Genomic DNA, 26,832 nt, shown 5'->3' with positions numbered 1-26,832 from the left:
GGCGCGCGGCCTTACTCTTCCGAACCGCCGGCGGGGCCTCCAGGGGGTGCCCTTCAGCAGCGGCGCGCCGGGCGAAGAGCCCGTGATGTTTCCAGAGCGACGCGAGGCTTAGCAGGCGCGCGGCGATAGGGCTGGAAGTGTCACGTGGTGACAGCTACTCCGGGCGACTCTCGCGTGATTTGGTCGCGGGCTCGTGAGTAAGAGCGGCGCGCAGAGGTTGCTGGGAGCAGGGCTGGGCCGGCGAGCGGTTGAGGCGGCGTCACTGGTGAGTGCGTGAGGGAGGTGGTGGGTGGGGGTTCGAGGGCGACGGGCAGCGCTGCGGCTTGGCAGCCCGCCAGCGTTAGGCAGCGCCCGGGGAGACGTTCAGCGCCCTGGCGCCTCGGTTCCTTCCCTACGGGTTTCCTGGCTGTTGGAGGAGCGGGCGGTGCGGGTGGCAGCGTTGCTTTCCTCAGCCCCGAGTTCTGGGGCTGCTCGCCGGGTCGGTGCGCGGTCGTTCGTTGTTCTCGCCGCGGGACCGCTGTGTAAAATAATAAAAGCTTATTCTAGGGGAGAGGCCTCGGGGTCCGGTGGTGGCTGGAGGGATACCAGCTGGGCTGCGGGCCCGGTGCCGCGGCGGAGCCGTTCGGTGCGGTGCGTCACTCGGTTAAACGGCTCTGGGGCTCTTCCAAGCAACGGCACCGCGGGGCGGGCTTTTCTCTTTCTCCTCTCGGTTCTCTGCCTGCGGCGCCCGCAGTTATTTCTGAGCGGTTCTCCTACAGCTTGCTGTTGCTGTACGGTTTTGATAACTGAGGGGCGGGGGGACTTGCTTTTCGTGGCTGAGTAAGCATAAGCTTTAATGAGGAAAAAATGGGAGCTAGCGGGGCTTTGTCTGGGCCCTGTTTCGGTCTTGTGACCGAGTTGGGAATGAACTGTCACGCTGAGTATGGATGACAGTGCTGGAAAGGCTTTGCCTCTAGATAAGGTCATAGAATGTCTGTTTACCTATTGTAGCTTAGGGACTAAAGGGAAGCGAAGCACTACAACAGTTTCTAAGGGGTTGCTTTGCTCTACTGTAATTTATATCCATCAAACTACCTTCTTCACAGGCTGTGTTAGCTCAGTGCTTAAAAAAATAAACAGTACTTTTAAGCTGAAGGATGGTTGGATTCTTTCAGCCTTAAATGATTGTATTTATGTGGATAAGCTCTTTGTTTGAGGAATGGTTGATTTGGACTTGGCCTGGCCTTAGGCTGTGTGCAGGGTGGGAATCCATTGAGCTCTGCAACTCCAAATAAGCTGCATCAGAAACTGTGCCGTGCTGTCTCTTCTTGTGACTTGCCCTGTAGTTCTATGCTGCCTTAAGAAGTTCCAGGTTTCTCATTGGTCTCTTCAGTTGTGACTGTTTATAATTAGGATCCTATGATGGGAATAGGCAATAGGAAAGTCTGTGGAAACACCTTGAGGTATGGTGCTGCTGCTGAGGGCAGATTATCCCGTGTCTCCTCTCCAGATAACTCCACCAAAGGAAGCTGAGAACACATGCTGTTTTTTTTTTTCCTCTGCATAGCTCCTTGGAGTTTAAAAGAGTTTTAAGACTAATACATGTAATTTCCACAAAATTGAAATTTCTGTATGCTTCTAAGTAAATGGTACTGTATAACTAGAGTGAGGTGAAGCTTTCTACTGGAGAAGATATGTCTGTGAGATTTAGCACATGCTTTCTGTTAATTTAGCTGTGTTAATTGGGGGAGGAGGAGGAGTAAAATAGCTTTGGAAAAATGTAAGCTTTGTTTTCATGCTTAACTCTTTGTTCTTTTGAAACAGTAGTTGGAGCTTGAACTATTTTTTTTCCGTTTCCTTTGTTATTGTGAAGTTGGCTAGGTGTACCAGCCACACTATGCAAGTAAATAAGTTCATTAATACTTGTTGACTGTATTGTGTTGAAGTTGCTACAGGCTATGTCTTTCATGTCCTTGTTACTTCCTTGAAGATGTGAAATGTCTGTGTCCTTAATGTCTTTTTATTATAAAATGGGATAATGACTCTCTGTTAAGCTGTGAGACAAGCCAGTAGCATGTAGCACTAATGACTACAAAGTGAATATAATGCCTTGGGCTAATGGAAACACTTGTGTAGTACTGTGTTCTAGTTCTGTTCATGATCAGCTAAAGATCATGCTAATTTTAAATTAGGAAAAAAAAAATTAGAATGCTGATTTTGGAATTTTTACTTTTTTTTTGTGATGTTTGAGGTGGTGCTGCATTTGAAAATGAAGAGAGATGCTTAATGTATATGTGAGTCTTCAATCTTTCACATTTTTGAAGGCCGTATGTTTCTTAGTCTTGAACTTCCAGACAGCCAGAACATTAAATGTAGCCAATTACAGAGGAAGAGCATCTTAAGTATTATTCTGTACAAATATTAAACTCTTATTTTCATCATTCTTAAGCTGTTCTGATGACCTTTATCAGTAGCTACAGTTGCTTCTATTTCCCCTGATGACACTTAGTGCTGATCTCCTTGAGACCCATACATCTCAAGCACACTTTCCTCTGTTTTCCCTTGTTAAATATTGCTTCCGTTGAGATAATTACCACTGTGGGATTAACTTTTCCTCCGTACTGGGGGAGGCTAACCCTGAACAGTGCCAACTGCAACATTCTTTCAGTTCCCTTCGTGACTTGATATTGTAATGTACAGCTGTGATAGCTTTCTCACTTGCAGAATTACTCACTGTGTGTTTTCTCAACATCTGCCTTCTAAGAAATTAAGTAGATAGGTAAACAAATATTTGCACGGTACTTCTAGAGCAAGAGAACTTTGGTTTTGCCATGTAAAATAAGCTTTTGTTCTACAGTAACTTCTTCTGTTGCTAAGAAAGGTTGTACAGTAGAAAAATCTACCACTTTTGAAATTTTAATGATAGTAGATAACATAAGAGGTAACAGATAATGTGGAGCTTTAAAAATGTCTTGCAGTGTTTCTTTTGGAGGTTGGAGGAAGGTGTCTTCCCTAAGCTTCTTAATGACATCTCATGGTATTTGGGCCAAAAGTATCTCTTTTTTTTTAAAGTAGTCATCAGACTAGAACAAAATGAATAACTAATAATAGTGTGACAAGTCAGGAAACTTAACGTATGTAGTATAGCTAGTCAGACTTGAGTAATGGAGAGTTCTGAAACTCAACTCAAATATTCTGTGTGTGAAATAGTCATTATTTCTACAAAAATCTACTTGAGGAAGTTCTAAATTAGGTAACTCAGGTGTTGTAGAATTACAGCATGAAATCCTCTGCACATGGTAGGGTGCTTGAGTGCATACTTCCATTGCCTACTGTTCTAAGTTTTCTCTTTTTAAACAACGTGCTTTAACTTTGTTGGTCCACGGTGACCAGGTCTAAGGATACAGTAGTCCTGAAAGAAGTAGTGCATGTGGGACTCTTATCAGTGAGTCATAAGCTAAATAATTGAATTTCTTGTACATTTGTTCCTGTAGCTTTTCAGTTATGGGACGTTGTTTACCTAAATATGCTACAAGTTATGATAGTCTCTAAACCATTATGCTAGTTTTACCCACTTTGCTTTCTTCAAATCATTGCTCATCTGGGGGAAGTTGCACCTAGAAGAGAATTTGGTGGTGGATAAAATTGAAGCATTAACTAGAATTGCCTACAAGATCTTTTCAGTGCTCATGATTAGGTTCTCTTTTAAGAGAGATGAGGATGAAGAGGCACAGTTTTTAGGATGGAAATGGAAAGATTGCCGTGCAGAATTCACTTACCCAGGATGCCCAGGATGATCTAACAGATGATCAGCGTGTCTTCCTATTCAACAAATATTCCTGTAGTGCTTCATTCCAGATAAATTCAGAGGCATGGGTTGCTTCTGAGGAGTTTGGGATGGGGAAAAAAAAGCCCCAACATTTGTGAGAGCAGATGGAAAGTATGGAAGGGGAAGGGCAACCTGCTCTGCTGCAGCTTGGTGAAAGCAGAACCCATTTGTCTTCATTGGTGATGATAACAGCTTTCTTCTTGGCTTCTGGGTGAAAGAGTGAATTTGCTCCCTAAGTCTGCATCTGGTGTCTGTATCTACCTAAAATAGTGTAAGCTTCAGAAAAGCTTGAAAGTCTTCATTTTTTTTTTTTGTCTTATATTTGGTTGTGGTGCTGTTCTTAGCAAAAATATTTTATGACATGAAGCATTTGCATAAAAGCTGTGTAGATATTGTGGATTCTGTAGAGCATATAGAGCATATCTTACACATTTTACTCTTTGAATCTTACTTCATGCATCTTTGATTAAAGTTATAAGTGGGATGAGGCAGATGAAAGGAAATTTAATTAAAAAAGCTTTAGAGGGAAAAAGGGTTCTTTACCCCTAAAGGTAAGAGGTTGAGGTCTACTAGCCAGTTCCAGTTCTGGGGTTGAAGACGGTTTAGCAGCAAAAGATGAATGTGCCTTGATACTGAAACCAAGCAGGAGGCAGCCAAATGGCATTTGGCCACCGGTGTGTTAGATGTGTCAAAAATATGGAAGGGTAAATCAGAGAACATGCAGTTCTTCCTTAAATACAACTGAAGCATGCAATGAGACAGCGATCACCATACAGTGATCTCTGCACAATGCAGTGCAGAGAGGCTGCTGGATAATGTTAGTCAGCACGGTAGCGTGGTCATCAGTGTCCTACTCGTTTGCAGGCTTGCATGTTTTTCTGTGGATGTCATGGGAAGAAAAGCTTTAAGAGCCCAGAGCATTTGCTTGTTGTTAACATCTGCAAAACTCCTCCTAGAAGGGGTGAAGTGAGAAAGGCCTTGCATATAGTAGGTTGGTAAAGCTAGGTATGGAAATTGCATATGAATAGGGAATAGAAAGGGCAGGGATCGAGACTGGGAATGGACTTCTAAAGGGAAGATAAAATTAATGCAGTAGTGGCTGTAGGGGACAGAAGTGTCTCATGTTTTCCTTTATCAACAGAGCTCTGAAGAAAGTGCATTCAGGTCCTGTTAATGAAAATGTAAATGCCTGTTTTGTTGCATTAAGACAGTAGTGTTCAAACTTCTCATCGCAAATTAGGAAAAATGCTAATTAAAGGGATTGGTGTACTTGTCTATTTCACAGGCCTGATCCCTAGTAGTGTGATACTGCTTAATTATACCTAACGGCTTTGTAATTTGCGAGCCAGGCGAGCTTGTTTTTAACCAAACTGAGCTTATGAGTTGATTAAAAATTAGCAGAATGGTAAATCCTTTCTGAGGGTAAGGAAGGGAAAATTGAAGACATGCTTTAAAAACTCTGATCTGACTAATCTGTTCAGTCTCTAAAACTGCATTTATGTTTGTCTAAACTGAAAATCTTCTATTGCAAGAATTGCATGTAAGTTTTAGGGAAATAAGTATTTGCAGTGAAGTTTGTGAATGAGCATGGGTACTATTTCTTAATAAATCAGTACTGTATGAACTCTAAAAGAAAGCTGTAGCCTGTCACTTCAGTGTGGTGTTTGAAAGTATCATCTTGGAATTGTCAAAAGCCCAGACCTCAATAACCATGTCACACAGAATTTGAAATTGAGAAATATTGCTGGTTTAACCTCAGATTTCACTCAAAAAGGTCAGTGATATGGATGTCATTCGTTGCTGTGATAAGCAAGGAAGCAGGAGTTTCTGTAACTTTACCTTAAGTTTATGTATATATAAATAATATATATAAGTATGTATTATTTATTATGTATATATATATATATTACTATGAGTTGGTATGTTTTTTGGAGAATCTAAATGGATCTTTTAATTTCTTTGCTCCTGTGGTTTTAGGATTATGTTTGAGTAGGCTGGTTCTGGGTAATATTTTCATAAAACATTGGTGGAAATGATAAACTTCATTTTCAGATATCCTTGAGTTCTTCACCGTTCTTTGTACTGTCTTTTGTTTTTCTAGGAGGAAAGGAGAAAATATGACAAAAATATGCTACTTTCTAGAGTAGCAAGTCCTAGAAAGACAGTTCAATCTTCCGTTATCGGTTTAGTTTGATAACTTTCATTCATTTCTATAGTCTGTTAGTAGGCTAGATGCTGGAATTTGCTCGCTCTCTGGAACACACTCCATCTAGACATTTTTTTACTTAATTGTTCATCTTTCTATGTTGTATCATCTCTTCTCAGGCCAGCATGCATTTGTTCATCTGAAGAAGTAAAGCTGTGTAAGAGATAACTGAAAGTAGGACTATCAAACTTGTCCCTTCCATCTTTTCCCAAAACTTCTAGGTTCAGCTTGGGAGGTGGGTGGATAACAACTAAGAAACCTGATTTGAGCTACAGAATGTGTTAGAGATGTTTGAAAGACAATGAACAGCTATTTTGACTTCTCTTACAGCAAATTATGATAAATATAACTTGGGCTGCCTGTATTTGTCTCCTGTAGTTGAACAGGACATTCTTAGTGTTTTAATTTAAATCAAGCCACTTTAAATATGCTGACATATATTCTCCTTTCAGGTGAAACAAAATTCTTCTGCTGTCTCCTTATCAAACTTTTGTCTCTATACAACTATTTCAGCCTCGCATGTGGAACTAACTGCATGAATCACAGCAGCTGGGTGGGATCATGACAAACACACTCTGGAAAAAGCATTTAGTGTGACCATCTCCTTTTGCTTATGTAAGAACAGCAGGATCTCATGTCTACAGCAAAAAAGAAAAAAAATGCTAAAATCTTTGTAGTTCCTTATTTGGTAAAGCATTGTAACCAAACAAGATGAAGGTTGTTTACAGCAATGAAAAACAATACAGTGTAGTAGAATCATGTTTTCAAGTGGGTTTATTTGTCTTGCAGTTCCTCTCTTCATTGAGACTGACAAATTACCACCCTTTCACCCTCCTAAAGAAAAAGGAAAAAAACAAAACAATATCTAATTCTATTTTTTTTATATGTAATGTTTTTTTCTCCACTGACATTAAGTGTTACGATTGTGTCAAACACAAGGGCCAAGGGTGTGAAATGAAAGCTAAGTTGAACTCTGATTCAAATGTACCACAAGAAACTTAGTCCTATTCCTACTGGGGTCTGGAGAAATTAATAAATAGTACAATTTCAGTGGGGACAAAACTCTCAGTCACCTCCCTTATGAGGACAGGCTGAGACAATTGAGGCTGTTCAGCCTGAAGCAGAGAAGGCTCTGGGGAGACGTGATAGCAACCTTTCAGTGCCTAAATGATGGGTATAAGAAAGAAGTGGACAGACTCTTTAGGAGGATCTGTTTTGATAGGACAAGGGGAAATCATTTCAAACTAAAGAGGGGAGATTTGGGTATAAGGAAAAAGCTTTTTTTTATGATAAGGGTAGTGTGACAGTGGCACAGGTTGCTCAGAGAGGTGGTGGATACTTTGGGGGCCTTGGAGACATTCAAGGTCAGGCTGGATGGGGCTCTGAGCAGTGTGATCGTGCTGTGGGTGTCCCTTTTCATTGCAGGGGAGTCAGATTAGATGATCTTTAACGGTTCCTTCCAACTAACAATTCTATTGTTCTGTAATTTTTATTATTATTTTTAATCACTGTTGCAGGAAAAAATTCCCAAATAGAGTGTGGTTAGGGATCATGCAGGCACAACTTCTACTTACCTTTCCCCCTTCCCCTTCTCACATGACTCATAACTATGATTTGCGTTGTGTTTGTTCAGTGTTTTTCTTCCAGCTGTTCTGTTTACTGATAACATTTTAGATATGCCAGAAAACAACCATCTAATGCTTTTGCAAGAGGAAAAAATGACTCGCAGACTTAACTTCTCTCTGTTCCTTAGTTGTGGAGCATTACTGAACTAGTGGTAGACTACTCTAGATGATCCTGTCGGTCTTCAGTTTAAAGCTGTAGAGCATCTTCCTCACTTAAGAAAATATTTCTTTAATGTATAAGCTATTAGTTCCACTAATCAGTATTCCAAATTGGTGGTGCTTTTTTGTTGTTGTTTTTAATGGAACAAATAAAAGTACCTGTGATAGGCTGATAACCATTCAAAAGCAAAACTCAGATCCTAGTTGTGCCAGTACCACCTTCCCAAAGACTTTTAACTAAAGCTAACTTGTAAGGGCTGTTTATTCTCTAGGTGCCCTAAATTCTGTTACTTGCTACCTTGTTGAGACAGCAGTTTGTTAATGATTATTGTTTGATGGGAGAAACCCCTTAGGACTGCTTTTCTTTTACAGACAGAACTGTTGCCATAGTTAATATGAACATGAAGAAATTGTTACAGCTTGTATATGTACCCTCCCAATTCTGTAGGTAAAGACTAAAATACCAGCTGTTGCATACTCCTGCCATTGAAATAGAGAGCCTTTAATTGACACAGCCTACTCATCCTAATGTTTCCTGGGTGATAAGGTAGTTGAGATAACTATATGTAGGTTATTGAAATCTATTTTAAATGCCTTTTCCTCAGATCTTTTTGTCCATTCTAATTTCTTGAAGGAAAATCAGCTAGGGGTTCTGTGGAAATTAGCACTGTTTTTTTCCATTGTTCTTTTCCTGTTGATCAGTACATACCGCTGTGATTAGGTCAGTTGTCCTGCTCCAGAACTCATTTGGTGAAAGAACTAGCAGAGAGCCGGTCATGGTTCCCAGGGACTCTGAGCTGGTTGGCCTCTGGTCCAGTCTCAGCAAAGCCCAAAGCAAGTGTTACTTTGACTCATGCCAGCTGGCTCTAATCCCTGGGGTGAATGCTGGACTACAGAAGGAGTTGTGTATGAGTTGACTGAATTGTCTCTATACTTGTAGGGCAATTTCTGTTTCTTCTGTGCTGCAAGAATAGGACTTAATCCAATGATCACACTGTTACCTTAACCCTTACTTTTCTTGAAAATGTTAATAATGGGACATCTTTACCTAGTCTAACTGAATACCTTGTTGTTTTTTCCACCCAAATGCTGTTGGAAACAACACCCCCTCAACATTTCACTTAGGTGGAAAACAATATAAATTAATTATTTTCCAACATTTGCATAATAAACATATTCAGATAGAAAAAATGAGAGTACAAATCTACTTGCGTGCCTTTTAAGGGTTTTGCATGTGTTTATGTGAGTTGACTGAAAGCCTGTAGGCAATTGATGTGTTGTTTTGTAGGAACATTAGAAAGGTGGTGGGAGAGAAAGTGGAAGCAGGGTGGTTGCTGGTCATATTCGGATTTATTAATTTCCAGTAGGTTTTAAACAATGTGCTGCTAGTATATGTACTTTTGAAGAAATATAAATAAGTATACATAGATATGAGTTTACTGTTCATACAAAAGTATGCTACAGTTATTCCAGCATGCTTTCTTATAATATAGAGTACCCAAACATATATTTTTCTACTAATACATTAGTTGGAGCAGAATTTTAGTGCCTGGTTGAACTCATGCTTTGACATCTATTGATTGCAAAGTGCCAGTGCTTGCAACTGAATCTTATGAACTGGAAAGTCTTTATTATTTCTTGCATGGAAGTCACTGAATTACACTGCATTGAGATTGTCATGAACTCTAATGAGTTCAGAATGCTGAACTGCTTGTCCATTAAATGGTCTGTTTATTCCAGTAACTTGCATTCAGAAGAGGTCTTAAGCACTTCCTTTAAGTGAAGTGAGAATAAAGCAAACACCTGATTGTTTTTCTTTTCCACCTTCCTGTTGCAGAGAATTCCTGCTTGACTTCTCTGTTGATTAACTTGGGCCTGATCTCTTCTGTGGTTGTGATGGTTGTTGTTTTTCTCTCTGGTATCCCCCTGAAACTTTTTTTTTTTAGTTTACACTGTCCTTTGGCAGAGAATTCTGCCACTTATAGGCTTTCTTAATTCTGTTTTTTAAACTGTCTTCTACTGGTTTCACTTAGTGGCTCTGGCTTAGGTTGGAGTAGGTTAAGAACAGCTCAGTTCACTCACCCTCCTGCACTGTCCATCATCTGTAGACCTCTCTGATTTCTTTACATCATCTTTCCTTTTTTTGAAGTCCAAAGACCTCAAGCCTTCTCAGTTTCTCACGTGGAAGCATTTTCGTATCTCTGACTACTTGATTTTTCTGCTTTCTTTTAATTGATAAGCTTAGTAGTAGATTGTGTGGAACTTGTTAAAATATAACATTTTTCTCAAGTGAAGTGTAACTTCAGCTTCCTTCTTTTTTTCTCCTTAACAACAGTAAGGAGACTAAGAAAATGTTTTTCCTTACCAACACAGAGCATTTTTCTGTGTAGATATTTTCAAAAGCATGACATTGACATCATAACCCACTAAAGCCTGTAACTGTGTGTGATTAAATGTGTTGTTAGTAACGTGAAAGAATCTCTTAGGTGTTTTTTTTTATCACTGGCTATTTTAGTTCTTGATCTATCAACTTGTGTTTGGAGAAGAGGCCTTGTTCACAAGCTTCTGTGTGAGTGGAAGCTGAAATGATTATTGTCTCTAAGGATCTGAAAAGAATTTAGGGAATCCTTAATCTGTAGATAAGAATGCTTCCTGTCTTCTACAATCATACTTGAGATTCTCCTTTTGGTTTTTTTTTCGAAGTGTGGTTGCCTGAAGTGGTTAATCATGCCATTCTGAAATAAGCCTAGTTGGTTGAGTTACAGCCAAAACAATGCATCATAACTGAGTTCTAAGAACTTTGCCTGCTTTAAGATGTTGACTGTTCCTTCACAGCAGTGGGAGGTGAAACTTGGAAAATTCTATAGTCTTCAACTATAGTAGAGATTGTGACTTAGAAGGCAAATATCAGGCATGAGAAGGCAATTCTTTGTTAATGACCTATAAGTTGGCTATGTTGTGAAGAATTGGTATGTGTATGATTAGTAGCCTGCTTGTGGTTTTGGTGATTATTGCAACCATGTTTGGTGTAAAATCCACCTGAGACTTAGGTCAGCTCCCCTTCTGCTTTCCCATTAAACTGTGGTTAATGCTTCATGGTGCTTTTCACTTTGAATTCTTTCTGACCAGAGTATTTTGAAGGCCCAATGTATGCCATACAGAAATACAAAATGAGTATGCCATTACTGAAGTATGCTGTTTAATCAAGTCAATATTACTATCTATGGCAACTTTGTCATTCTATGAATAGTTTAAATTCTTTGTGTGGTGTTTCGCTTTCTCTTATAATTACTTAGATGTAAAACCAAACCCTGGTATCCTTATCTACAGTGAGCTTACTACTTAAGTCACAGAAGCAACATATTTCTGCAGTGAGCAGAAGTAAAATTATTAAATTTTGCCCAGGTTGCTGAGATTGCTGTGGGTGCTCTGACCCTGGAGGCATTCAAGGCCAGTTTTAGTGAGGTCTGAACAGCCTGATCTAATGAGTGGCAGCTGGGGGGTTGGAACTAGATGATCTTTGAGATCCCAAGACATCTTCTGATTCACCCCAAGAAATTTCTGGGCAGTTACTTGGACGTGATGTGAATGACTAAATGAAGCTGGGGCCTTTGACTGGTTAGAAAGAACTGTTTACACTCTGTCACGTTTCGTTACATGCATCTCCTGTCTCTTCTGCTACTGTCGATACTAAGTTTATTTCTGTAGATGAGGCCAACTACTGAATGCTTCTGTGGTGAAACACTATTTAATGCATTTGTGAATGTGGCTTGTGTGTCTAAGGTTTTATGCGCAGTCCCAAAGCATAAACATAGCTCAGAGTATAACATGCTGTTAGAGGTGGTGAGGAGAAAAGTCATTGTCAGAATGCTTTTATCTAGAAAGGTAATAAATGCTCTTACAGAAAACTTACTATTGTATATAGATTTGCTTTCCTCAAACCCTTTTAGACAGATCTATTAAACAAATTAAACAAATTAAGCAAATTTATTGCATTCATTCTCATGAGTTTGCAAATACGATACTACTTAATTGTGAAAGTTTTTTCTGGGTAGAGATTTGGCTCCTCTGCTTTGACATTTATGTGTGCATGTATATTTATAGTTGTGATCTGTCTGGAATTTGCCTTTGTGGTTTTATTTGCTCTTTAACTTGTTCTCTGGTCTAGTCCTGTCTTGCAATTTTGTCTGAGGTTTTAACATGTGAGGAATTCATTTTTTAATTTATTTTTAAAAGTCTTAATTGAAATAGCTGAAGTTGAACAAAAATGCTCACATCTCCCTTCAAGGAATGATACAGTTCTGCTTAGGAGCTTTTCCTTAAGCTAAACTTATGCTGGTATTAATTTATGGCTAACCTGGAATTAGAGTTCCCTAATGTGGCTTGTAAGAATTGGAGATGTTTTCTGGGAACTGCTGTTTCTGAATACTTGGTTATCAGCTAACAAGACTTGAGAACTGCTATGCTTTTAGCAGTCAGACTTTTTAGATCAATATTCTGATAGAATTTAGGAAAACCGGAAAAATATCTACAGACTTTATATTTGAAAATAAAACCTAACGTTTGTGGTGATATACTATAAAGAAGAGATCTGATCTTTATTACGTATATCTTGTAGATAGAGTGGATAAAATTCTTGCTCTGCCTGACATTTTAGTACTTCAGTGTGATATACACAGCATCAGAAGCTGACTTCATTCAATGTTAATGGAATCATGTGGTCAAGCATTACTAATACCTAGTCTCTATACATGCTTTAGAATAAAAGCTAATAGGACTATTTGTGTAGATGTCTGAAGAACCTATGTATATATGAGTTCTTAGAAAGTTTCTGCTACAAAACCGTGCCTTTTCCTGCTGAGCGTTGTTTCAGAACTTACTTTCATTCTTGACTACCAAATAATGTGCTGCCTGAAAGTATATGGATGTGAAGTAGACATAGACTACAATTTTGTAACAGTTGGGATTCATCACATAAACTGCGTTTCAAGTGCTTCTGTAGTATTTGAAATTTCACATGCTGCACAGGCATTCCAAATATTCCATTATTTTTGGTCCTTTCCCCACCATGGAATGAGGCATTTGGAAGGAAGAGGAGATTCTACCAGGATCTAAACTTGGCAATTAATGTTGATATTTCATGTGGTATTGTGATCATTGAGCATATTTGGCAGAAAATGGTTTTCCGGAATTACCTTAGCAATATTTTCATAAATGCTATTTGATATGACAGTGATTGAATGCAGCTATTGTATCTGGCTGTGTAAATAATCAACCATCAGCTTTTTGTTTATGTGGTATATCATTCAGAAATGTTGATATGGTAGTATGAGGAAGAATGGTAGCTAACTGGCAGATTGTATTGTGCGTATGAGGTGGTGTCGTAGGCAAGTGTGTTACTGAGGATGTATGTTTGAGAATTTGCTTATTGCTTGTTCATGAGCATTCTGAATCAAAGCATTAGATGATAGCTTTACTGATTTTATAGCTACCTAACTTAGTGGCTTGCTTCTGGGAGGCATCAGTGAGTTGCAGGATGCAGTACTGCTGGCTTGTCGCATATGAGGAGCTCAGGCCAGTCTTGGCTACATAAGTTCTACCAGGTTGTGTGCTGGTAGTGCTCCCTAGGCAGAATTCAGTTAAAAGCCCAGATAGATGGTGAGCTGGCACCCCAGCGTGCTGCACGTAGAATTGTGGGCATGAGCAAGTATGCAAGCAGGGTAGGTACCTCCTGGTATTGCAACCCAAACACCAACCTCAGAAGAAAGGTGTTACTCTGGCAAGGACTATGGGAAGCACTTGCTGACAGAACGCCCAGTGACGGTCCTAAACACTACAGCAAAAGAGAGAGATTTTGAAGTAGAAAGGCAGAAACTGGTAAAGAATTAAATGATCTCATAAATGAATTCATCTGTCCCACCCTAGGTGATCACCTTTTTTTCCTATGCACAGGATATTCTTTCAGGAATTAAACTCAAACCATAACTTATTCAACATATGGGAAGCAGGATCTTTACACGGTTGATTTTTTTTTTTTTTTTTTAATACTTGTGATCCTATGTATATGGTAACAGAGGAGATAAGATTATAGCATTAAAAACAAATACGGGAGGTTTTTCAATAGTTGTTCTCTTTTCTGTTCACCTGTGTTCATTTGAAGGAACGGCAGTGCCAGAAGTTCATGTTATGGACAGTGCCCAAAGGATTTTCTTGTTAACAACACTTAAGGGGGAACATAGGTAAAATAACAAAAAGTCTCTAATTATATGATTTAAAAAAAAGATAGAAAGTATGGAGAGAAAGAAGGACCGTGCTTTATAGAACCTTGTGTTTCAGTTGTCCCATAAAGTAGGCAGGAAGTAGAAGTAGCAATAGTCATTGCTGTGTGTTTCACTCAGTCTTCAATCTTATTATTTTTAGAGAATAACTTACCTAATTAGGGTATAACTTGGCACTAGTGCTGGAAGAACGTGTTTCTCTCTGTAGGCCCCCTACAGAAAGGATGCCTGAACAGTTACTCACTGTGATTGTCAGCACAATTTCTCATTGTGACTTAATTTTTGATGCCTGAGTGGAAAAAGCTTTTGATTTAAGGAGAAATTCTGACTATTGTGTCTTTTAATGAAACCTGGGGAATTAATTACTGTGTCTTACAAAATGGCAGAAGGCAGTGTAAGCCATGCTTATTGCTACTCCTTAAGTATTCTTGTGATAATTAAAATAAAATATATAATTAATATAATGTTCTCAACAGGGAAAAAAGTTTTTATACTTGTCAATCTAGTGTATACACACTCTACCACTTCCATTGACCAGAGGTTTTGAAAGACTTAATGAAGGATAAACCTGAGACTAGTTTGAGGTACTGCTGTTCTGACAGTTCTCTGGTATATCACCATGGCTGCACAAATAGTGTGTGGGTCCTTCTCAGTGCACTGCAAGTGATGTAAGTGTGATCCCGCTATGGTTGCTCAAACCATGCAATGGGAGCACAGCTGAGCGTGGTGACTCTTTGTATTGCTAGTTCTGCAAGAGGACTTAAGGCTGTGCTGAATTTTGTTGTTGTCAATAGAGTTGAAGTTTGCTTGCTGTTGTTATTTAGAGTGACTGTGACTGCTGAGTTTGGATGATGATTTGTCATATTCACAGCTGTTTCTTGAGCATAATAAAGTTAAAGCTGCCCACTAAAGCATACATAAGTAAAGTAGCTTCCTAGGGAGTAGTAGTGTGTTTTAATTCAACCTGTTATACCCCTCTTGCCTTAGGGATTTGATAGCAAAAAAAATCCTCAACTTAGGACTTGGATCTACAAGAGGTTATCTGGAATAGCAAATTAACAAAACCAGCCATTTTTAAAGATAGGGAGAAAAGGGTAATTTGTAACAGACAGCTTTATTCCGTGTAGAGCTCAACAACAGCTTATTCCTTCAGCTGTGAAGAGAATTGATTCTGTAACCCTGTGGCTCCCAGTGTTCCAGAAACTTAATCAGTCCTGAGAGATTTGGTGATAAACAAATCAGATTCTTCTTCTCAATGCCCTTTTACCTCTGTTGGTTTTGAAATATTAATTACAGGTATGCAAAATCCATGGCTGTGGTGACATGTCATCTTTCATCCCTATTACTATTCCAAGGAGATTAGAAAAAAATCTAAGCAAATCCTAGATACATTGAGGGAATCTGGTCAAATCTAGCACAGTGAGAAAGAACAGGTAAGGTGTGGGGAATAGTGATGACGTATGGGGGTGAGATATCTCTTTTTATAGAACTCCCTATTTTAAGAAGAATTTTTCAATCTCCTTTATTTCGTCTCCTTTGAAGTTAGAGCAGAATCTGGAAAACAACTTCAGAAGCTGTTTTCTTTAATGGAACAAAATCAGTTAAGCTAAAGATTAGCATTCTCTTCTTGAGCTTGAGGGTCCTTTATCTGATCTATGCCCTCTTAAACTTTGCAGCACTATAGGGAAGATAGTTTGAGTCTAGGAGATGCTTCCTTATGAGTAAGTTCCAGATATGACTAAAATTGGCATATTTTAATCCTTTTTTTTTTCAGGAAGGAGCATTCTTCTAGCTGCGCTTATCAGTCTTGAAGTTTATTACCATCCTGACAAACAAGGATAATTTCATAACAGCTGAAAGAAATTGAACAGTCTGAAACTTGATACCATTCCCTCTGCAGAGCATTAGAAAACCTTAAATATTGAAATTTGAACTACATGTTGTAAAAGAAATGTGCAGGAATCAGGTATTTTTCTGTTAGCTTTCATTTGACAACACTAATACTGGCTGGATAAGTTGCTATACTTGCATTGGCTTCATATTGCCACTATAGAATGAGAGGTAAAGGGGGGAAAAGAAAAGAAAAAATACCCCACACATTTGGTCTCCTTCTAGTTGTGTTTTTTTTTTAAGGTTTCTTTCATGTTTGATTTACTGTTTAATGGTACTCAGCTGTTGTCAACTGCAGTTGGGCATGAGTTAATATTATTTTTAAAGAAATGCAGTTAGTCTTTCTGAAGCTTTGTTGTTAGCTTAGGTGTCAAAAACTTTGCAGTCTTCTGGAAAGTGTACGAATCCGTGTTGATTATATGTTCAGAAAGCAGTTGCATGTACAGTTGTCTCTACAGAAACTGTGAAGTAAAATGCTGTAATTATTTCATATGAGCTGCTGAATTTCTGTTAGAGTGGTTATGTCTTTTAGAGGTGGTTGGGTTCATCCCTGCTGGTGAAAGGCACTGCATTGCACTGGTAAACGTTTAAACTTTCTAGTTGCTGGAGGAGGGAGGAAATAGTTCATCAGTTTGTGTGTGTGCGTGCTTGAGAGCAAATGAACTGTGCAGACTGTTCAGCAGGGGCAGTCTGGGAAGTGACGCCCTGTAGTATTTGTCGTTCTAGAAAGAGCCGGAGACACGTAGTTTAGATGGGAGGACTCTAAAGAGGGCTGTGTCCTGTCCTGTGTGTATAATTATTTATAAATGAGCAACAGCGGAAGGAATGAAATACGGATAGGCTATCTAACGTTTCTCTAGCGTATCAGTTTGTTGACTTTTTTTTGTTTACTTTATTTCCAAATTTGATCTTTATTTTTCCTTCTCTAGCTTCTCTGCGTTGCTGAGACACTGGATACTGGTTTCTTTATAACAAGGAAAATCTAAATTCCTGTAACGCTGAGGATGGGGAAGGATTATTATTCTATTCTGGGAATTGAAAAAGGGGCTTCTGAAGAGGATATCAAAAAGGCTTACAGAAAACAAGCGCTTAAATGGCATCCGGATAAGAACAAGTCTGCTCATGCAGAGGAAAAATTCAAGGAGATTGCAGAAGCTTATGAAGTGCTGAGTGATCCCAAAAAGAGAGACATTTATGATCAGTATGGGGAAGAAGGTATGTACATCTTTGTTAAAGTTTGTGAGGGGCCACTCTCATTATGTTGGAAGAAACAAAATAAGCACAGATGGTGCAGAGAGGCATGTGTTGAGTTTTAGGCAGTGTGTGTGTACCACTTTGATTTTTTTGTCTCATTTTTATTAGACTTATAATGTAAATGTATTGCACAGTTTTAATGATGGTCTAGTCTTAATTTCTTCTGTTAATGTTTTTATGTTTTAGAAGTCCCAAATACTTACTTCACAGGCAGAAAGTCATTGGACTGAAAAAGTTTGTATGACCCATAAATAGCTTTCTGGGATCTCATCTTACTGCCACCTTCCCTTACTCTAGCACTTTTTGAGATGCAGTCAGAGAGATGAATTCTGTTTTAAGATTTTGTTAAAGGGCACTCTGCTTGATCTCAGCATAGCAGTCCTGAGCAGAGGTCCAGGTGTCCAGTCTGTAGTCGTCCTTGGCTTCTTGCCTAGGGAGGAAAGAATTTGGCTGATGTCATGAAATACCAGAACAATTTTTTAGCTTTAATTGTAAACAGTGATAACATGCCAAGAGAATGAGGCCTCAGAAATGTCATATTTATCCTAAAATGGTTATCTGGAGAGGATTTTTTTTTTTAATTTATTTTTGACCAACATGACTTTGCCTCAGTCTTAAGATTGAACAACAGAGGAGGACGTTAACAACCCTCCCCTTAAAGTTATACTATCAGAAATTCCAGATGAAATCATTATTTCTTTTTTAATAAGGATATCCGTTCATTCATTGCCATTCATTCAACTGTCCATCCCCCTTTTTTTTGAGAGAGCATTAGAGGATGTGTAGCATTATTTTGTGTAGGAAGTTGTGAGTTCTTATATGAAACTTGGCCCTCTGTCATTTGTGGGACTTAATGCATTTGTTAAAAAACTGTTATAAATCTATGTAGAAGGCCTTTAGCTTCTGCACATGGTGCAGTGTTTTTTGTTTTGTTCTACAGCAGGTGTCCAAAAGCTTTAGTGCTGTTTCTGAAACATTCTAGGAAAAGGTTTTAGATACTGGAGGCCTCCATTGCCTTTTGGTCTTCTGCCTCCTTTCACTTCTTCCCATTTTCCACGCCTCTTTTCTGTATATGACTATAAAACTATTTACCTTGCAATTCCTTGGAATTTTTGATTCCTGTACAGTAGCTCATCTCAAATGGTTATCCCAAAGATGCATTCTTATGTCACTTTTCCCAGACAGCTTGAAGTAAAGCATGTAGCCTTTTGTGTCCTAGCATACATACTTGAGTCTAGAGGTTTAAAACATACTTTTGTTTATTTTGGGCGAAACGTTAAAGGTAGCAGTGTGACTCTGGAAATACCTTGTGATGACTCAGTTGTTCTCTAAGCTTTTCCATTGCTTCAGAGTGTGTAATTAGTAGCTCTGAGGAAAAGGTGAGAAGGTATATAGAAAGCAGGAAACGTGTTTTTTACAATGAGGATCTTTGATTCGCCTTCAAAAAAAGAACCAAAAAACTTCTGACCAGCTGTCCCAGGAGGTGTCATTCTGTTACCACAGATTAGATCCACTGATCAGATTGTTTACCATTAACAGTTCTGTGCTATGTGGATAGCACTGAACATTGTAAAGTACTTTTAAATGGCATGGTATTGAGATGGGGGAAGAGGGGAGGATGTCCTTATTCTGATGTCTTTCTTGGTTGCTGCTGGTAATTGGTATTAGGCTTATGCATAGAAGTTCTAAGCAAAACAGAGGGGGGGAAAAAAACCTAAACCTGTTTCAAACAGTTTTTCAAACAAACAAACAAAATTGAACAGTGTGAGTTTCGAGCTAAGTGTCCTACAAAAACTTTCAATTTTTTTCTTAGAGGTTTGGGATGGTATTCTGAACCTGTCAGTGCATTAAACCAAAAAGACAAGCAGGAGTTGGGAAAGGCATTTACAACTTATTGCAAACCCAGTCAGGAAGTACAAAGGACCAGTCAGTGACAATTGTAAGGGAAGTCTTACCAGGAAGACATTAAATGTAGATGTCTTCCTAGGGAAGATAGAGGTGGAACAAAGTTATTTGAGAACAATGTGGGTTGTGGGTTTGTTTTTTTTTTTTTGGTACAGAGGCAGTGACAGTTTATAGAAGATTTTTGTACACAGATAGGTCTTGAGAACTTCTGAGTTGGTTTTTTTTTTTTTGTGACTGGATAGAATTATATTCCCAAGTTTCTTCCCTTTTATATCATAACACCATAAGCCGTGATAAATTTGAGATTTTGCACTGAATGTTAAAGAAGCAGTATGGCTGCTTGAGTGTTGTCCTGTTCCTTTATTCTCAAAATTCATTGCAGGAAAACAGAAGTAAAGCTTATCAACAATAGATCAGAGTTGAACAATGGAGCATGAGAGAAATATTATTTGAATTAATAGTTGATACTGAGTAGTCTGGTATTTCCTCATTGAAGAGGAGTTCTTCCACTCTACCCCCAAAGACTTTTTTGGCTTGTCAATTCTGATGTCTATTCTTCCACTCTTTGATAAATGGAATATTAGTATAAGCTTTCTTGTTTAAAATTTTGCTTATTTGTCTTTTTTAGGTCTGAAAGGAGGAGCTGGAGGACCTGATGGACAGGGTGGTACCTTCCGGTATTCCTTCCATGGTGATCCACATGCTACGTTTGCAGCTTTCTTTGGTGGCACAAATCCTTTTGAGATCTTCTTTGGAAGGAGGATGCCTGGTGGTAGAGACACTGAAGACATGGAAGTGGATGGTGATCCATTTGGATCATTCACTAGTTTCAGTATGAATGGTTTTCCAAGAGAAAGAAATACAGTAGGTAGCCAGATACGTCGTAAACAAGATCCCCCTGTAATTCATGAGCTTAAGGTGTCATTGGAGGAGATATATCATGGCTGCACAAAAAGGATGAGGATTTCACGTAAAAGGCTGAACCCAGATGGTAGAAGCGTCCGAACAGAAGACAAAATTCTCACTATTGAAATAAAAAGAGGATGGAAAGAAGGCACCAAAATCACTTTTCCAAAAGAAGGTGATGAAACACCCAACACAATTCCAGCTGACATTGTTTTTATCATAAAAGATAAACCTCACTCTCATTTCAAGAGAGATGGATCAAATATTGTCTATCCTGTTAAGATCAGCTTAAGGGAGGTAAGTTTCTCTTTTAGTGTAACTCAATGTTCAACCCTATTATAATGTCGTACAATAGCAACACAGCAAAAATTTAATGACAGCAATAAAGTGTTTTCTTCTGTTCTAAAGAAAGCATTTCTCTCATAAAAAAACGTGGCTACAGGGCATAGTTATTTGTAGTGGAAGCACTAGCTGTTTTGATATAAATGGAGTACTGTTTCAAGCTGTTTACCATAGAGGAGGCGGAAGAGAATGAGGATGGAAGAGTGAAAGTAAAAGTTGACATGGCTTGAATCTTTTTACTTTATCTTTCTAGATAAATACATATTTGGCTAAATCAATAAATACGTTCAGTATAGTATGCTCAGTTCTTGTTTGATGTGATTGCTGCTTCCATAGAACAAAGTAGAAATTTCTTAAATATTTTCAGTGCCAACAAATTCTAAGCCAGCCTTTTTATGTCATACGTTATTTCAGTGTGATTTCGAAGTAGGTAGAGATTGATTTCATGAGGATAAATTATTGAGAACAGGTGTTATGGGAGCTATATATAACAACAAAAATGCTATAGCTTTTTTTAATTCTGTTCCAAGAACAAAACACACTGGCTTTCAAAAGGAAAGAATCAGACAACCAAGGAGAGTTCTTCAGAATCAGAAGCTGTGCAATGGTCATAATTTAAAAATTAACGTAGCTGAGTGTGTTTTGTGTTTTCTTTTAATTAGGGTTAGATGAAGGAGCAAGTTTTTACTTGCATTTTGAGCTCTTTGTGCATATTATGAGCTCCCTTCTTAAAGGATTCCTACCTAAAATACATTTAATGTAAGAGGAAACACTTAAAACAAGGTAAAGGAGGGAGGGAGGTATTTAATGATGTGGGTAATACAGTTCCCTCATGGACGGAAGTCTGTGTAGATTTATTGCACTGTTATGTAATAGAGAACATGTATCAGTGTAGACCAAGTGTACAGGATCAAGTGAAGCTGGAACAATCTTTATCAGAAATCTTAGTAATGAAAACAAACCATTGGGTAAAGCAGGAGAAAACCTGATCTTCTTGATGATGTTTTAATTTTGATACTCTAAAGTAGTGTTTGTTTTTCTTTGACCATCACAAATGCTCTCCAAGACAATGGTCAAATTTGATTGTCTTTACTTAAAGACATTTAAATATTGTGTTATTTGATGTAACCTAAGTTGATGGAAATATTAGAGTAAATCCCTGTGCAATGTGATGAAAAAATTGAACAAGATTCTAAATTACCAATAGAAATTGTTAAGTATCTAGAGATTTCCTATTGGAGAGTTGTGAGTGGTGTTTTTGCTGTGTGATCAATTTCCATACTACTTGATAGAGATTTGGAAGGATATATAAACTCACTCTTCAGTGGGTGCTGCATAAGATTAGTATATCTTGTCAAAATTCAAATAGACTTACTAATATTACATCTCTACACTTCACAGGGGAAGTATTCTGTTTACAATACTAGTCCTTACTAAATAAAACTCAATTGTAGGTACGAACAATGTTCTGACCAATCCATTTTTCTTATGATATAATCTTTCTCTAGGCATTGTGTGGCAGCTCTATCAATGTGCCAACAATAGAAGGAAGAACCATACCCATGACAGTAAATGAAGTTGTAAAGCCTGGGATGAGAAGAAGAATTATAGGATATGGTTTGCCGTTTCCCAAAAATCCTGACCAACGTGGAGACTTAATTATAGAGTTTGAAGTAATTTTTCCAGATAACATTTCTCCAGCATCAAAAGAAGTACTTAGGCGAAATCTTCCAGTTTCATAAAATGAGGACTATGTCAACTGTTTAAGCAGGACACTGGAAATGCAGAAGACTGGCAAGTCTGTGCTTTAAAAGTGCAATGTGTAACAACTAGTGGAATATTTGTTGTTTTTTTTTGTTTGTTTATGGGTTGGGTGGGGGGAAATACTGTAATGCTGCATGAGGAGAAAAGAGTTAAGTACAAGTCATACAGATGACTTCTGCAGTATAATTTACAGGGAAAACCACTCGTATTTTATATTAGGTCTTCTTAATCAGAAAAGCTTATTCAGTATTTTGCTTAATATAAAGTGTAGTCAGTTTTTACAAAGCCAATGCATATTTCTGATAAAGTACTCGAGTCACCAAGTACTTTATTCCTTATATCCCTACTCTATCTGTAACATAAACAGTTTATACAGAAATTGGACATGGTAGTAGAAATATACACGTGCTAATATTTTAAATTACAAAACAGTAAAGATACTATTTGGCATGTTGCTTTCCACTGCACAAGGCATAGACTGGGAGAATCGGCTTGGACTCCTAAATTGCCCCCCATTGAAATGATAGTATTTTCTTTATTTCATCAGAATGTGAGGGATCTGCATTACGAGTCTAGGAAAGGGCATGTAGCTTGAGGAGAAAGTAGCCATTTGTTGAGTAGTTCCTCACACTTCAGGCAGAACAGCAAGAAAGGATTGCACAAGTACATATCCAGCAAGTGTGGGCCTGCTGTCAAATGGGGCAGGGAAATTGGGGGACAAATAACATAGAGAAGGCTGAGGTACTCAGTGCTGCCTTTGCCTCAGTCTTTACCAGTAATACAGTCTTGACCAGGAGTCCTAGCCCCCTGAAACCAGAAAGGAATCCTGAAACAAGGAAGAGCTAACATCAGTGGTGGTGGACTGACCTAAGTAGAGGTGCATTTAAACTAGATATACAGAAGTCCATGACACCTGACAGGTTGCATGCAGAAGTGCTGAGGAATCTAGCTAATGCCATTGCAAGGCCTCTAAATTATCTTTTGTTTTGAGAAAGGTTTCTATAGACTGGTAAGAAGCGAATGTCACTCCTGTCTTCAAGAAAAGCTAGAGAGAAGATACAAGGAACTACAAACCAGTCAGCCATAATGCAGTCCCCGGGAAGATGAGAAAGAATATCTTCCTAGAAAGCATTTTCAAACACATGGAAGACAGTAATGTGATTTAAGGTCAGCATAGATTTACAAAGGGGAAATCATGCTTGACCAACTTGATTTCACTCTACAGTGAGGTGATTAGCTTGGTGGATGATGGAAAAACAGTCTGTTTTTACCTTGACTTTAGTAGGCGAATTGGCAAAGTACAGGATAGGTAAGTTGACGGTGAGATGAATTAAAAAATGACTGAACGAGTGGGCACAAGGGTTTTGTTATCAGTGTCACAAAGTCCACTTAGAGGTAAGTCACTAGTGGTGTATGCAAACGCTCAATACTGTGGCCAGTAATATTCAGCATCTTTGTTAAAGACCTGGATGATGGAATGGAACACACACTCAGCAAGTTTGCATGTTATACAGAACTGTGAGGAGTGGCTGATAACACCGTGTTGATTGTACTAGTCTTAAGAGGGGCTTTGGTTTTCAAAAAAAAACATACAGAGGAAAAAAACTTAGAGTGCAATGGGTAAAAGTCTTGCTCCCTGAAGTATTACCCAGACACCAATATGGAATTGGGGCTTACTGTCTGGAAAGCGATTTTGCTGAGAAAGGGCTTTGAGTTTCTGGCAGACAACAAACTGACCATGAACTAGCAATGTGTCCTTGCAGCAAAACAGGCTAATGGTATCCTTGTTTGCACTGGGAAGCTTTGTGAGCAGATTGAGGGAGGTAATCCTTCTTCCCTACTCCTCATGAGTGAGGTTGCATCTGGCATACTGTGTCCTGTTGTAGTCTCCCCAGTAGAAGGAAAACAATGGCTTGGTGGAACAAGCCTGTGAGAGATTGAGAGAACTGGAACTCTTCAGTTTAGAATACAGAAAGCTTAGAGTGATCTTATAAATGTATACAAGAATTTGGAAGGAAAGAATGAGGAGAAGGGAGCCAGACTCTTCTCAGTGATACCCTGTGTCGGGACAAAAGGCATGGGGACAACTTAATGCACTTCTATTTTTAATACTGTGAGGGTGGTCACAAAGAGACTCGGTCTCCATCCCTGGAGGTACTCAAAAGCAAACTGGACACAGTCCTGGACAGCCTGGTCTAGCTGACCATGCTTGAGATTTGGGTGATGACCAGAGGTTCCTTCCAACCTAAAAGATTCTGTGTACGCTGACTTAGGAACCTTTTTCAATAGACAGTGTTAAGGACCATGCTCTGCAAATGAGGCTTAGCCCAAAGATGGGTGGTGCTGATGTGTCAGCTTGAATCGATAGGGAGTAGGTTTTGGGGTGGAAAGATGTATAAAGAACACTGTAGAAGTGCACTGTAGAGCAGATATTTAAAGATCATGCTGATCTCAAGTTCGGACTTTGAAAATAATGCAGATTTTACTTTGAAGGAGAATCCCAGGTCCTGTCTAAGGAGAAGTCTGCTGAAGACATGAAAGAGGATAGGGGTTGCCCGCAGACTTCTACATGCTTGCATTGAGTCTTTTCTGAATACAAATATGACTTACTTATCTTTAGAGTTAAAAGGTGCGTAGGGAAAAGGAAAGCCCTCTGTAATAGTCTAGTTTTGTAATATTGTGATAGGGCTGGTTCCCTTCATTTTGGTGGAAGAAATGCCTTGCAGATTCGTTCTTGTTACTTGAGTTTAAAATATAATAGAGTGCTTTAGCAACAGTTTCAAAGAATGCTTTTCTTCGTAAGAAGAAAATATATAGGATTTGCTGTTAGCCTTTTGACTGTGGAAACTCAGTAGTTACCTGCTTTGTTAGGTAGCTTAAGAAATAGCAGTATTAACTTCATATAAACGCTTTTCTGTGGGAAAGTAAATAATATGGAAGTTGGGATTCAAGTTACAATAGATTTTTAATGAGCACAAGAAATTCCATTTTTGTTACTCAAAGAAATAGAACTTCTGGGAGATATTGTTCAAATAACTTTTCAACTGCTGATCTCTTTGTACATTGTCAGTTGTAGTCCTACAGCTGCAGTAGATCTACAAGGAATGAAACAATTGCTGGAGCAGTGTCACAAAGGGCAAACTTAGCTGCTTAATGTTTATGCGTATTGTTAACACTATATATTGTTTGTTTAAAAAATTCCTAATATGTTCTGTATTGCATTTCTTATGTGGTTTTTAAGTAAAAAGTGTAAAGTTGTTTTTTCATTTTCTCTCATCTTTTGTTATGATGGCAGATGCTGAAATCTATATAACTGAAGAAGTGTATCATCCTAAAATATATGTATGTTACTTTAAAAGTTAATGGAATTGAAATTTTGTAATGCAGGATCTTGTAACAATAGTCTAACCTCTTAAAAAAAAAAAAAAACACAAAAACCCCAAAACAACAACAAAAAACCCAGTTGCAGCAAGTCTTCTCTTTTAACTATTTTCAGGTAAGAAGAGTAGTGTTCAATTCAGGGTTTGCGGTATCCTGTACATTTAGAGGCATGTGTACAGCAATTTTTTTTGTCCTAATTCTGTAGAACTGGTATGAATCTTTATTTTTTTTTAATGGAGAGAGAACAAGGCATACATTTCAAAAAATAGCACATGAAATTACTTCAAAATATGAGAAGAGGGCATTAATCCAGGATTTGCAAGAAGAAGCACACTTTTAATAGTGAAATATTAAAAGCTATGTTTTAAAAGCCACTTGATTATTTTAAGTAAAGGCTGTGTGGGAGACAGATGCAAATACTCAGTCACCTGCTATATCTTTAACTACTAAAATACATGGAAATAAATTGACATTCATGAAGCTGGGAGGGCAATGATATTTTTAATCTCCTGAGGGTTGTTTAAGTGCCATACACATTTGGTTAGTTCAGAGAAGTTCATTCTTAGACTTTCTGATGTCATGAGAGTATTAGCATTCCATTGTTTTATTCCAGTATTCTTTGTATAACTGAAAACTATGTAAAGCCTATTTGTGGTGTGCTGAGGAAGTGCAGTGGTTTGGGGATGGTTTTGAATAATGACCCACTTAGTAACATGCTTTGTAGCTGGGGTTGGGTCTCTGCTATTATTTTTACCACCTTCATCTTTTAAGTTTGTGGATGCCTACTCCCATTTATTTTTTATAGAGTGGAAATGGTCTTCATTTGAGCATTCTTTTATTATTCACCACCTACTTTAAATATGACCATCAGTCCAAACATTACAAACAATGCTGAAAATGGGCAGTGTGTATTATGATAATTGGTGAAATGAGGTTAGCAGTGTTTTGAGTCTTAGGTGTTTGATCTAGTATTTTTATTAGGTGCTCAAAAATCCAGGCATAGGGAGACATCTCTAAGATTGTTGCGTAGTACAGTGAATAAATAAAGATCTGAAAATGGTTGTATCTTCAATGCCAATGAGCCAAAGCTCATTGGAGGAAATTCTCTATAGCTGGCTTGGTTGTAAAGACACTGGTTGAGCTGTGCACCTGAAACTCTCAACCTTGCATAGTTTTGCTTAGATACTGCAGGAGAGAATGTCACCAACTTGATCCAGTTGTCTTTTGGATAATCTATCACTAGTTGTGGATTAGTTGTTTTTTTTTGTAGGATCTGTACAAAAGTCAAATGGGCACCCTAGACAGTGGTGATGT

At 38.4% G+C, this 26,832-nt stretch overlaps 3 protein-coding genes across 8 annotated transcripts in view; 2 read left to right on the top strand and 1 right to left on the bottom strand.

Annotated features, from left to right (window-relative positions):
• The window catches only part of FUBP1 (far upstream element binding protein 1), a 55,058-nt gene extending 54,304 nt beyond the window's left edge, over positions 1-754 (bottom strand). For both annotated transcript variants that reach the window (XM_046944461.1, XM_046944463.1), the window contains exon 1: positions 16-754. The gene's annotated coding sequence lies outside the window, so the exon portion shown is untranslated. The remainder of the gene's footprint in view (positions 1-15) is intronic.
• Positions 223-25,403, top strand: DNAJB4 (DnaJ heat shock protein family (Hsp40) member B4). Of its 5 annotated transcripts, none has more exons than XM_422386.8 (5): positions 223-265; positions 15,851-16,042; positions 16,896-17,181; positions 19,754-20,328; positions 21,882-25,403. In XM_422386.8, exons 3-5 carry the CDS (start codon positions 16,971-16,973, stop codon positions 22,113-22,115), a joined length of 1,020 nt encoding a protein of 339 aa, XP_422386.1. In that variant the 5' UTR covers positions 223-265; positions 15,851-16,042; positions 16,896-16,970; the 3' UTR covers positions 22,116-25,403. The 5 variants fall into 5 exon arrangements, with proteins under 5 accessions (XP_422386.1, XP_040561277.1, XP_040561274.1 ...); XM_040705343.2 differs by having other exon boundaries at positions 223-478; XM_040705340.2 differs by having other exon boundaries at positions 223-482.
• Positions 223-26,832, top strand: part of GIPC2 (GIPC PDZ domain containing family member 2) — a 54,063-nt gene continuing 27,453 nt past the window's right edge. Inside the window, exon 1 of the mRNA XM_046944807.1 lies at positions 223-265. The gene's annotated coding sequence lies outside the window, so the exon portion shown is untranslated. The remainder of the gene's footprint in view (positions 266-26,832) is intronic.

This window comes from Gallus gallus, chromosome 8 (genome assembly GCF_016699485.2).
Source record: "Gallus gallus isolate bGalGal1 chromosome 8, bGalGal1.mat.broiler.GRCg7b, whole genome shotgun sequence".
In the NCBI taxonomy this organism is placed as follows: Eukaryota; Metazoa; Chordata; class Aves; order Galliformes; family Phasianidae; genus Gallus; species Gallus gallus.
The sequence above is the reverse complement of the archived record's forward strand: the minus strand, read 5'-3'. Positions and strand labels throughout refer to the sequence as shown.

Coding starts and splice junctions, on each gene's coding strand:
- DNAJB4 (XM_004936669.5), top strand. CDS start 16,971: ATGGGGAAGGATTATTATTCTATTCTGGGAATTGAAAAAGGGGCTTCT. Junction 17,182..19,753: donor TGATCAGTATGGGGAAGAAG/GTATGTACATCT, acceptor TGTCTTTTTTAG/GTCTGAAAGGAGGAGCTGGA. Junction 20,329..21,881: donor TTAAGATCAGCTTAAGGGAG/GTAAGTTTCTCT, acceptor ATCTTTCTCTAG/GCATTGTGTGGCAGCTCTAT.